This window comes from Mustela nivalis (genome assembly GCF_964662115.1).
Source record: "Mustela nivalis genome assembly, chromosome: 1".
In the NCBI taxonomy this organism is placed as follows: Eukaryota; Metazoa; Chordata; class Mammalia; order Carnivora; family Mustelidae; genus Mustela; species Mustela nivalis.
Genome location: NC_139020.1, coordinates 73,956,095 through 73,969,720, shown reverse-complemented (window position 1 = coordinate 73,969,720; position 13,626 = coordinate 73,956,095). Strand labels below are relative to the sequence as shown.

Here is a 13,626-nt window from a genome sequence, read left to right as displayed (position 1 = left end):
GCTAGAGAGAGAGACCCCAGCTCAAAGGCCATTCTACTCATACCTGTGACAGATCATGAAGGTCTGAATACAGCAAAGAACACACTCAATTTCTAAGCCTCTTATGATCACTTTAAACATACTTTAAATATATAGACACATTTAAATATCCATCAATTTATGTATCCATAGTGGTGAGATATTCTAGTGCAACCCAATTACTTAAAGCAAGCTCAACTCCTCATTTCCTGAGGCAAGAAAAACTCCCTGGAATTAGACTCATCCAAATAAATGGATGGTTTGGTCATGTTTAACAGCTTCCTTAGAAGGAATTTAACTTTCACATGGCCTCTGAAAACACATATGATACTTTCTATGAGGTGTTTTTTTAAAACCTACATTATTTTATTTTTTATAATTTTGGGTTTTTTTTTTTTAAGATTTTATTTATTTATTTGACAGACAAAGATCACAAGTAGGCAGAGAGGCAGGCAGAGAGAGAGGAGGGGAAACAGGCTCCCTGCCGAACAGAGAGCCTGATGTGGGGCTCGATCGCAGGACCCTGGGATCATGACCTGAGCCGAAGGCAGAGGCTTTAACCCACTGAGCCACCTAGGGGCCCCAAACCTACATTATTTTAAATCTTTGTTGAATATAATACATTGTGTCCCTCCACAGCAATTAATGGAAGAATGTTTGGAAATAACCAAGGTCTGACGTTCCATGTTGGGGATGAAGTGAATTGGTATCTGATTGGCATGGGGAGTGAATCTGACCTGCACACGGTTCACTTTCACGGCCACAGCTTTGAATACACGGTAAGAGCCCTGGGCAGCGTCACCTAATTATTGTTGTGTCTTGTGAAGCAGTTATGGGGGCAGCATGGCAGGATAACAGAACTAGAAAGGAAATGACCCAGCCAGAACTGAAGTTCAACACCTACAATCTGTAACATACCGAGTACATGTAAATAATTATACATTTAGCTCTTTGTATCCCGTGGACACTCAGAAAGTGCTTATAAATGCAGGAAGGGCACTTCTCACTCTAACCTGGTGTTACCTGATAGGTAAATAAGACTTCTATAATCATCTCGAGTTTCACCCTTTCTATCCCAACTTTTGTTTTCAAACCCTTAGTAACTTAAGAGAAAAACAATTGGAACACATATATTTTGCCACACTTTTTTTCTCCATTTTTCTGGACCCCATTTAAAGTAAATTGTAAACATCATGGTTCTTCCCCTAAGTACTAAATAAAGTCATGTGCATCCTAAGACTAAAGAATTTCTGCCCCATTGTGCTAACATTATCACACCCCATGTTAAGATTAATTCAATAGTATAATCTATCATATAATCCATCAAATAATCCCAGTTATCCCCAAAATGCTCTTTCTAATGATTTTGTTTTGTTTTAAATTCAGGATCTAATAAGCTATACATAGCATTTGGTTGTCATTGTCATATCTCTCCTAAAATAAGTGATTTTTTTTTCTCGATCCTTCATGGCATTTCATTTTTGAAGGGTCCAGGCCAGTTGCTGACCATTGTAGAGTATCCCATATTCTGCCATGGTCTGATAGTTTCCTCGTGATCAGAGCCATGTCAAACATTCTTTTTTTTTTTTTTTTCATGTCAAACATTCTTGACATGAACAGCACATAGGTGATATTATGGTGTGCTTTCCATGTCACACCAAGAGGTACATGCTGATAAGAGGTACTGACATTGTTTGGGCTGTTTGATAACTTTATTGGGATGATCCCTACTATTTTTCTCCATTTATAAAAACATCATTTTCCCCTTGTAATTAATAAGCAAACTGTGAAGTGATTTTTTTAAACATACCTTATTCTCCAACTATATTTCACCTTGTAGTTTTAAAAAGGATTTATTGATGAGTGTTTCTGGAATCAATTTTTACACTAGGAGTTATAAATGGTAACTTTCTAATTCTATCATTCCTTCAGCATTTGATATAACATAAAAATGCAGAATTAGGTGACAATTGGCTTTATGGTAACCTTTTAAAATAATTATCTTCATCTTTTTCTCTTGTATGTATTCTTAGTCTATTTCTCTGTCTCAATAGCTTTTCCCCCATCTCACCTTCATACTCTTTACCGGAATTGTTTCACTGACCATCTTTTCCTGGACATCTCTCTAATTTATTAAAAATATTTTAAGGTTTATTCTTTCCCTTTTCAGTGTCCAGGTTAGTGTCACTTATTTACTTAAGGAGCATCTTCTTTATCTCTTCATCCTCATTCCTTATATACACATTAATGTACAATTGAGAACCAATTATATTTCATGCATTTGATACCTCACATAATACAGTTCAACTTTTGGCGTTGATAAAAGTTTCACATAAAGCTTTCCTAGATTCTAGGAGCACCTGGGTGGCTCAGATGGTTAAGCCTCTGCTTTCAGCTCAGGTCATGATCCCAGAGTCCTGGGACTGAGACCTGCATCAGGCTCCCTGCTTAGTGGGGAGCCTGCTTCTCCCTTTCCCTCTGCTTCTCCCCCTGCTTGTGCTCTTTCTCTCTCTCTCTCTGTCAAATAAATAAATAAAATCTTAAAAAAAAAAAAAAAGATTTCCTGGATTCTAGATGTATTATATTAGCTTCTGTAATGCTCAGCCTCAGACAAATTCGATGAGTCTGCATGACTTGATTTGCAACAAGCTTTACCAGTGTGCTGCTTTCTTTTCTGCCCTTTAATGAACAGATTAATTCCTCTTAAACTTATTTGTTTTGGCTTAAAAACTATTTTTATTATTCTAGGGAATTTTACATGACAAAGTAGACAGAATAATATAATGATCTCCTTTACCTTCTACCCAGGGCCAACAATCATGACCTTCTCCTATTGCCACCCACATTCCTTGTGTTTTTGAAGAAAAAGCCTTGATACAAGGGTTGTTATTCATAAGTGTTTACCTTAGATTTTTAGGATTACAACAAAAGAGAGAGATTTAAACTCCAGGTATAGTTTTTAAGTGCGTTTAATGTTTAGTTCAGATTAGTTCAGTTTGGCAAGTGCTTCTGACATTCCTAGAACCATGCCAAGCATTGAGTGGAGAGAAAATCAAGAATTAGCTCTACATAAATGATTATAAGGCATCAAATTAAGTGGAATTTGTGGTACCATTTCTATAATGTTAATTAAAGCTAACCTTGATTAAGTACTTCTTATGTGCCAAATGCTATGCTTAGTTCTTTGCATGGATTTCTCATCGAGCCTTCCCACAGATAGGCACTATTTTATCACTGTTTCATAAGGGAATGAAATGAAGGATTAATAAGATGAAGAACTTTCCCATAATCAATAATTAGTAGAAGTAGGATTTGAACCCCCAGCTCTCACTTGAGAGTCCCTCACTCTCTACCTCTTCACAAAATTGCTCTTTTCGAAACAATCCTATTAAATTTAAGAAACAAAATGAACAAACAAAGAAAAAAAAAAGAGACAAACAGGAAACCAGACTCTTAAATACAGAGAGGAACTGGTGGTTGCTGGAGAGGAGGTGGGTGGGAGGGTGAGTGAAATAAGGGAGAATGAGAGTACGCTGATCATGATGAGCACTGAGAAAGGTATAGAATTGTTGAATCGCTATATTGTGCATCTGAAACTAATGTAACACCATATGTTAATTATACTTGAATTTAAAAACAAGAATAATCCTATTCCTAGTACCAGCAGCTGTCAGTTCTAGCCACTCACTCTTTTTTTTTTTTAAGGATTTTATTTATTTATTTGACAGATCACAAGTAGGCAGAGAGGCAGACAGAGGGAGAGGAGGAAGCAGGCTCCGTGCTGAGCAGAGAGCCGGATGAGGGGCTCCATTCCAGGACCCTGAGATCATGACCTGAGCTGAAGGCAGAGGCTTAACCCACTGAGCCACCCAAGTACCCCTAGCCACTCACTCTTAACCTCCCTCAGATGATCACAAATAGTCTTCCCCTCCCTTGAGGTGAAATTTAATTACTCTAACATTAATGCAGCCTCTGGGCTTTACTCTCTGGATCTCCTGAGTATAGTAAAGCAGCCCTCTGGGGTTACTCACTTGGTCTTGGAACAGCCAGCCGCCTGTTCCCTGAGGCTGTGATCTCCCTTGATGCCAGGGCTCCAGATACATGGTGCACATTGACTGGTGACTGGAACATTGTCAATTCTTAGTTAAAATTGTTTAGTATTGTTCTCTAAATTTCTGACATCTTAGAAATGGATCCCTGCCCCCCATCTTATTGTCACTGTAGATGCAAAATTAATCTTCCTAAATAAAAATGGCTCAGGCCCCAATCTACAGCTGGTAGAAAACACTGCCTCTCTGCTCTCTATTTTCCAGTATCTCCCACTCTCACTTCGTGCTTCTGCTCACCTCCCTTACCTCTCACCTCACATGGCTGGCATTTTCTCATCTCTGTGCATCTCCAGAATGGAACACACCCCCATTTCCTCTAACTCCCCTTAACAACCACAAAAACAAGGCCACCATGGGTCATAGATGCTTGGTGAAATTTTGGAGGTAGATGAAGAGTTTTCCCCCCAATACTACACAGTGAAAGCATTTACCATTTGATTTAAACAACCCTGTCTTCAGTTATCCCTCTACCATGCATTACTGTGAAACACGGGCTCTCCACCTTTTTCTCTTACACTCAGTACTTCTTTCCTCACACTCTTCCTCTCCAGATTTGCTTAACATCTGTCCTCTCCTCAAATTATTCCAGACCCCATCTTGAGCTGCACTCTTCAACATGCCCCCATCCTCCAAGTACCTCCCATTGCATTATTCAGAGCAATTCATCTTCCTATGCTCTTCCAAATCCATCCTGATCCAGCCAGGCCCGGCCCTGGGGCTTCATTTTTCAAAATCAAAGTAGCCTGCAGAGGAGGTAGTCTTCTGAACATCTGGTTCTCTGCTTAGGAGAACAAATAGCCCCTAAGGCCCTCAGTCTTCAGTTCTGACCCCGGAAGGCAGATGAGCTCCTCTCCTTCCTGTAACCATGAGTTTTCCTGATTAGCTACACCTCAAGAAATGGTCATCTCATATCCCCAACATCCTTAGTTAGAAATACTTCAGTTAAAATTTTTGGGATTTGTAAGACCGGATGTTGTCTGAAATCTAGAGCTTTCTTCTGCAGGAGGCACTGACAAGGTATCCAACACCAAGAATGATACAAGATCCCTTTAGAATGAGATGTTTCTCTGTGGCCTATCCCTGAAATGTTCTCAGACTTTCTCCTCGAAACCCTCACTTGTACTCGGAAGAGAAGTGCAATGGCACCTAATGTTTTCTAATTGTTGTCTAACAAAGTATTTTAGAATTTATAGGGTATATAAATGACTAATACCTTTTATAAGTTATTTAATGGTGTTTTGTCTCCTTATTGAGGATACGGGAATCTATCGCTCTGACGTTTATGACCTTCCTCCTGGAGTATATCAGACTGTAAAAATGTATGCAAGAGATGTTGGGACCTGGTTATTTCATTGCCATGTTAGTGTTCACATTGAGGCTGGAATGGAAAGCACTTACACTGTAATCGAATGAAAAGGTAAGCTAAATTAATTCGAAGTGATCATATCTAAATTAACTATGTTTATATAAGGATATCTGACTCACTGAACATTTATATGATCTGACACACCATTCATTTAAAGATTGCTGTTCTGAAGAATACCTAGGTGGCTCAGTTGGTTAAGCATCCAACTCTTGATTTCAGCTCAAGTCATGATCTCAGGATCATGAGATGGAGCCCTACATTAGGCTCTACACTCAGTTGGGAGTCTACTTGAGATTCTCTCTCTCTCTCTCCCTTTGTCTCTCCCACCCACCACTCTCTCTCTCATTCTCTTTCTCTCTCTAAAAGACATAAATAAATCTCAAAAAACCTCAAAGATTACTGTTTTGAGATGACCAAGAAACTCTGGTATTATCTTCTTTCTCAAACATAGGTAACCATTTCTAATATGATAAAAGATACTTTAGAGTTATATGCATTATTTCCAGACTCATATAACATACACATAAGGATTTGAACAATTTATAGAAGATGAAACACAAATGGCTATTGAGCCTATAAAGATATCTAACCTTGCTAATAATCAAATCACTTAAACATTGTATTTAAACAACAGATACAATTGTTGAGTAAGGAAGCTATTGATTTGGCAAAGATTTCTTTTTTCAAAGATAATGTCAGTAACAGTGTGGTATTGAGTGAGGTAGGTACCTTACATATACTCTGGTAGAATTATAAAGTGTTTTCACAACTCTTGAAAAAAACTAAATAATGATTACATATTTTTTCATATTCAAATGACACTTTATTTCTTCTTATTCCCTTCTCTTCTCTAACACTTTAGGATGAAAATAATATCTTTCTTTCTAAGATTTTCATCAGTTCCTTAATTACTTAGGCTCTCCATGAAGTCATTACCCTTTTGGTCTCTTGATATAATGATTTAATATTTTGACTCAGTTACTTCTTAGAAAATCATGAAACTTTCTTTTCCACAGCCTAAATATCTTTCTGATATGAAAGTTGACAAGTCCATGAGCAGAGCTAAAGCTACTGAAGAAGAGATGAAGGAATCCAGGGCCTGGCTGAAGTCTCATGGCAATCTACCTGGAAAACAAGCTTGAAATACATTTTTTTTTTTTTGGTCAGTTTTGTGTGTGAGCTTCCTCTTTCTGTCAACTGTGCCACGGCGGTAGAGTCTATAGTGGTGTAACAAGGTTTTCAACACATAGTAAAGGGAGTGGGCAAGAGGAACAAAGATAGCAGGTACAATCTGAAGTCTAGCTTAGAAAGAAAATACACAATCCAAGACTAAACTACACCATCCGTAAGTGTGGAAAAAAAAAAAAAAGAAAAAAGAAAGAAAGAAAAGAAATGCTTATACCATGGTTGAAAATTTGAGTCAGTATTTAAAATGCAAATTCATGTATTATTATTAGACTGAAGGTTATAGAATGTGTAAATGACAGTTTTCCAGAACTAAGAATAAGGCCTCATGCTCTGTCTTTGTATCTGGCAATATTAACATTTGGGATGTGTTCTGCTACAAGTAACAGAAAACCCAGCTAAGCTAACTGAAACTAAAGCCAGCTAAAAAGATTAGCAATGGTGTTTGTGACAAACTTTTTAAGTAATCTAGGAGGCTGCTAGGGTTGGTCCAGTAACTTGATGGTGCAAGGGCCAGTTTCTTTAATGTCCTTGGCATTTCCCTTTTATGACTATTGCCTCATGATTGCAAGATGGTTGCTGCAACTCCAAATATTGCATATATACTGAAGGTAGAGCAGAAGGTAAAAAGAGTAGCACCAACCACATATTCTTTTTTTTATCAGAAAAGTAAGTCTTCTGAGGAGACCCTGCCAACTTCTTCTGTCTCATTCATCAAACCCCTACTCTCTGGCTATTCCTAACAGCAAGGAAGGCTGGGAAAGAGATTTTGTAGCCTCTGTAGAGGAAATAACAAGAAGAGGGGACTACAAATGTCTTGTGGGTTGTCTAAAAAACAGCTTATGCCTTAGACAGTAAGAATATTTAAAATCAGAAATTAGTTAAATAAAAGGGTTCAACATGAGAATTGAAACCAAAGCCATACTTTTCATTTTTTCTTACTTACAACTTCTTAACTTCACAAGTAATACATAAATACCCAGAATCTTATCAGACAAATCCCTGACACCATTTCATTTTACCCCAAAGTACTCCAGCTTGTGTCTCCAGAAAAGTACTTCTAAAAATTAATGCTATGATAACAATGGACAAAATTAACAATACTACTTCACTCTCTGCTATTGAAACTAATAAGAACCTGCAAAATATGGATGAAACTAGCCACCCCTTTTACCCATGAGAAGCATCCCTTTCTGAGAATTTTAAAGGTGTGCCTGATAAAACTACACCATTGTGTAAGAAATTGCTAAAGCTGTTGTCCAAATCTCACCAAGAGTAATACTTAACTTCATCTACTCATTCACTTATGAACACAATCTTAGACTCTGGGATTCAGAGATGGACAGGAGTCATTGTGTTGTAAAATGTACCCTAATTTAATGGATACATGAAGTATGATTTGATGAATGGTGTTGTATGGAAAGGTAGTCAATGGCATACATCTTAACAGGAACAGTTGAAGACGAAGAATGCATCAGTGGGATGTTTCTCCTGCACAACTATTGGAAGGTCCTCTCATTGTAATGATGAGTACCCATCATTTCAACAGAAATATTGTTAGTGCAAAATTTTTTTTAAAAAAGAATATACTTTAGGAATATACACTTTCTTGGCCAAATTCTATACTTACCAAGAAAATTTTGTTCCATAACTTGATTTTCTAAGAAGATCTATAACCAATTTTTTTAAAAGATCAATAATATATGGCACATCTGATTGGCTCAGGTGGTAGAGTATGCAACTCTTGATCTCATGAGGGTCATGAGTTCAAGTTCCATGTTGAGTATAGAGATCACTAAAAAAAAAAATTGAAATTAAAAAAATAAAAGACAGATAATAAAAATGTATTCTCCTTTACTTTTAAATGAATACATTACTATATTGACTAATTACTCAAGTTGGCAAAATTATCCAAAGTGAGCCCTCTAAACCTAGTCATCTTTTTGTGAACTGACAAAATGAAGGCTCTGAATCTTCCAGCTGCCAGCCAGACCCTGGCCTGAATCCTTCCACAGCACAAAGAGACTGGGAAGCTCAGCCCAACGGTCTCAAGCCATGTTCTAATGCCCTCAGCCCAACATGGTCTCAAGCCTTGTTCTAATGCCCTCAGGATCATAGTGCATCTCTGGGTCATGGAGGCTAAACCTGAATTCCAGCCACTCTACTCACTAGCTACTCACAAGGTATAAAAACTCTCTTATCCATAGTTTCCTCACCTATAAAATGAAGATAATAATAATAATACCTATTCATGATATTCTGTAAGCAAAATAATGGCCTTCCCCAAAGCTATCCTCATCCTAATCCTCAGAACCTATGGTTATGTTATTATTAATGGCAAAGGTAAATGAAGGTTGCAGATGGAATTAAGACTTCTCATCAACAAACCTTAAGATAGGGAGATTATTCAGGGTTATCATGATGAGTCCTTAACAGTAGAAGGAGGCAGAAGGGGAGGCCAGAGTGATACAATGTCAGGACTCAACCTGCCATTGTTGGCTTTGAAAATAAAAGGGGGCCACATAAGCCAAGGAAAGTGGGCATCCCCTAAGAACTGGAGCAGGCTAGGAAATGGATTCTCCTCTAGAGCCTCCAAAAAGGAATGCAGCCCCACTGACACCTTGATTTTAGGCTAGTGATGCAAGGGTCAGAATTCTGACATATAGAACTATAAAATACTAAATTTATGTTGTTTTAAGCCACTGAGTTGCTGGTGATTTGCTAAAGCAGCAGTAAAAAAATTTATTTTTAAAAAGGAAAACTAATGCATCTGCCCAATTGGTTATTGTTAAGATAAAATGAAATAAAATTTATAAAGCTCTTGGCACTGCTCTGGCATACTATAAAGCTCTACTTGATGTTAGTGACTATTCTTATAGTTAGTATTTACTCACTCTCTTTTTTAAATTAACATATAATATATTATTTGCTTCAGGGGTACACAGATCTGTGATTCATCAGTCTTACACAATTCACAGCACTCACCATAGCACATGCCCCCTCCAATGTCCATCACCCAGTCACCCCATCACTCCCACCCTCTTCCCCTCCAGCAACTCAATTTGTTTCCTGAGATTAAGAATCTCTTATGGTTTGTCTTCCTCCCTGGTCCCATCTTGTCTTATTTTTTCCTCCCTTCCTTTATGGTCCTCTTTCTTGTTTTTAATAATCCTCATATCAGTGAGATCATATGATAATTATCTTTCTGTGATTGAATTATTTCATTTAGCATAGTGCCCTCTACTTCCATCCACATCATTGCAAATGGCAAATTTTGGGGTCTTTTGATGGCTGCATAGTATTCCATAATATTCAATAGTATTCCATTGTGTGTGTGTGTGTGTGTGTGTGTGTGTGTGTGTGTGTGTGTACCACCTCTTCTTTATCCATTCGTCTGTTGATGGACATCTAGATTCTTTCCGTAGTTTGGCTATTGTGGACATTGCTGCTATAAACATTTGGGTGCATGTGCCCCTTCGGATCACTACATTCATATCCTTAGGGTGAATATCCAGTAGTGCAATTGTTGGGTCATAAGGTAGCTCTATTTTCAACTTTTTGAGGAACCTCCATACTGTTTTCCAGAGTGGCTGTACCAGCTTGCATTCCCACCAACAGTGTAGGAGGGTTCCCTCTTTCTCTGCATCCTTGTCAACATCTGTCATTTCCTGACTTGTTAATTTCAGCCATTCTGACTGGGGTGAGGTGGTATCTCACTGTGGTTTTGATTCGTATTTCCCTGATGCCATGTGATGTTGAGCACTTTTTCATATGTCTGTTGGCCATTTGGATATCTTCTTTGCAGAAATGTCTGTTCATGTCTTCTGCCCATTTCTTGATTGGATTATTTGTTCTTTGGGTATTGAGTTTGATGAGTTCGTTACAGATTTTAGATACTAGCCTTTGATCTGATATGTCATTTGCAAATATCTTCTCCCATTCTTTCGGTGGTCTTTTGGTCTTGTTGACTGTTCCCTTTGCTGTGCAAAAGTTTTGTATCTTGTTGAAATCCCAGTAGTTCATTTCTGTTTTTGTTTCCATTGTCTTTGGAGATGTGTCTAGCAAGAATTTGCTGTGGCTGAGGGCAAAGAGGTTGCTGCCTGTGTTCTCCTCAAGGATTTGATGGATTCCCATCTCACATTTAGGTCTTTCATCAACTTTGATTGATGTGTATCAATTTTTGTGTATGGTGTAAGGAAGTGGTCCAATTTCATTCTTCTGCATGTTGTTGTCCAATATTCCCAGTAACATTTGTTGAAGAGACTGTCTTTTTTCCATTGAATATTCTTTCCTTCTTTGTTGACCATAGAGTTGAAGGTTCATTTCTGGGTTCTCCATTCTGTCCCATTGATCTATGTGTCTGTTCTGTGCCAGTACCATACTGTCTTGATGACTAGAGCTTTGTAATAGAGCTTGATGTCTGGAATTGTGATGACACCAACTTTTGTTTTCTTTTTCAACATTCTCCGGCTATTCTGGATCTTTTCTGGTCCATATAAATTTTAGGATTATTTGTCCCATTCCTTTTGTTTGTTTGTTTTTCTTTTTTCGTTTCTTTGTTCTTTTTTATTGTTGTTCTTTGTTGTTGTTGTTTTTGTTTCATCTCTTTGAAAAAAGTTGATGGTATTTTGATAGGGATTACATTAAATGTGTAGATTGTTCTAGGGAGCATAGACGTTTTCATAATATATTTTCTTCCAATCTGTGAGCATGGAATGCTTTTCCATTTCTTTGTGTCTTCTTCAATTTCTTTCATGAATACTTTATAATTTTCTGAGTACAGATTCTTTGTCTCTTTGGTTAGATTTATTCCTAGGTATCTTATGGTTTTTGGTGCAATTGTAAATGGGATAGACTCCTGAATTTCTCTTTTTTCTATCTTGCTGTTGGTATATAGAAATGTAACTGATTTCTGTGTATTGATTTTATATTCTGACACTTTACTGAAATCTTGTATGAGTTCTAGCAGATTTGGAGTGGAGTCTTTTGGGTTTTCCACAGAAAGTATATCATCTGCAAAGAGTGAGTTTGACTTTTTTGCCAATTTGTAATGCCTTTTATTTCTTTTTGTTGTCTGATTCCTGAGGCTACAACTTCTAGTACTATGTTGAATAGCAGTGGTGATAGTGGACAGCCTTGGGGTGTTCCTGACCTTAGGGGAAAAGTTCTCAGTTTTTCCCCAATGAGAATGATATTTGCTGCATGTTTTTCATAGGTGGCTTTTATGATATTGAGGTATGTACCCTCTATCCCTACACTGTGAAGAGTTTTGATCAAGAAAGGATGCTGATGTACTTTGTCAAATGCTTTTTCAGCATCTATTGAGTGTATCATATGGTTCTTTTCCTTTCTTTTATTAATGTAGTGTAATCAGATTGATTGATTTGCAGATGTTGAACCAAACTTGTAGCCCAGGAATAAATCCAGCTTGGTCATGGTGAATAATCCTTTTAATGTGCTTTTGGATCTTATTGGTTAATATTTTGCTGAGAATTTTTGCATCCATGTTCATTAGGGATATTGGTCTGTAATTCTCCTTTTTGATGGGTTCTTTTTCTGGTTTGAGGATCAAGGTCATTCTAGCCTCATAAAATGAGTTTGGAAATCTTACTTCTGTTTCTATTTTTTGGAACAGTTTCAGAAGAATAGGTATTAATTCTTCTTTAAATGTTTAGTAGAATTCCCCTGGGAAGCTCTCTGGCCCTGGGCTGTTGTTTTTTAGGAGATTTTTGGTGACTGCTTCAATCTCTTTACTGGTTATAGGTCTCTTCAGGTTTTCTATTTCTTCCTGGTTCAGTTTTGGTAGTTTATAGTCTGTAGGAATGCATCCATTTCTTCTAGATTGTCAAATTTGTTGGTGTATAGTTGCTCATAATAAGTTCTTATAACTGTATTTCTTTGGTGTTGGTTGTGATCTCTCCTCTTACATTCATGATTTTATTAATTTGGGTCCTTTCTCTTTTCTTTTTGTAAGTCTGGCCATGGGTTTATCAATCTTACTAATTCTTTCAAAGAACCAGCTCCTAGTTTTGATGATCTATTCTACTGTTCTTTTGGTTTCTATTTCACTGATTACTCCTCTGATCTTTATTATTTCTCTTCTGCTGTGTTTAGGCTTTATTTGCTGTTCTTTCTCCAGCTCCTTTAGGTGTAGGGTTAGGTTGTGTATTTGAGACCTTTCTTGTTTCTTGACAAAGGCTTGTATTACTATATATTTTCCTCTCAGGACCACCTTTGCCATATCCCAAAGATTTTGAACATTGTGTTTGTGTTTTGAACATTGTTGTGTTTTCATTTTCATTTGTCTCCATGATTTTTTTCAATTCTTCTTTAATTTCCTGGTTGACCCATTCATTCTTTAGTAAGATGCTCTTTAGCCTCCATGCATTTGAGTTCTTTTCAACTTTCCTCTTGTAATTGGGTCCTAGCTTCAAAGCACTGTGGTCTAAAAATATGCAGGGAGTGATCCCAATCTTTGGGTACCAGTTGAGACCTGATTTGTGACCCAGGATGTGATCTATTCTGCACATTTTCCATGTGCACTGAAGAAGAATGTGTGTTCTGATGCTTTGGGATGGAATGTTCTGAATATATCTGTGATGTCCATCTGATCCATTGTGTCATTTAAAGCTTTATTTCCTTGTTCATCTTTTGCTTAGATGAGCTGTCCATTTCAGTGAGGGGGTGTCCAAGTCCCCTACTATTATTGTATTATTGTCAATGTGGTTCTTTGATTTTGTTATTCATTGGTTTATATAGTTGGCTGCTCCCATGTTAGGGACATAGATATTTAAAACTGTTAGGTCTTCTTGTTGGACAGAACCTGTAAGTATGATATAGTGTCCTTCCTCATCTCTTATTTCAGTCTTTGGCTTAAAATCTAATTTGTGTGATATAAGGATTGCCACCCCAACTCTTTTTTTTGGATGTCCATTAGCATTCCCAAAT

At 37.3% G+C, this 13,626-nt stretch overlaps 1 protein-coding gene across 1 annotated transcript in view; it reads left to right on the top strand.

The window, feature by feature from the left end:
* Window positions 1–6,654, top strand: part of LOC309844642 (ceruloplasmin-like) — a gene marked incomplete at its 5' end in the record, with an annotated part of 31,347 nt that extends 24,693 nt beyond the window's left edge. Inside the window, 3 exons of the mRNA XM_082691739.1 lie at window positions 658–797; window positions 5,382–5,544; window positions 6,510–6,654. Coding sequence (XP_082547865.1) covers window positions 658–797; window positions 5,382–5,540 — 299 coding nt within the window. The 3' untranslated portion in view covers window positions 5,541–5,544; window positions 6,510–6,654. The remainder of the gene's footprint in view (window positions 1–657; window positions 798–5,381; window positions 5,545–6,509) is intronic.
* Window positions 6,655–13,626: the final 6,972 nt, after the last annotated feature.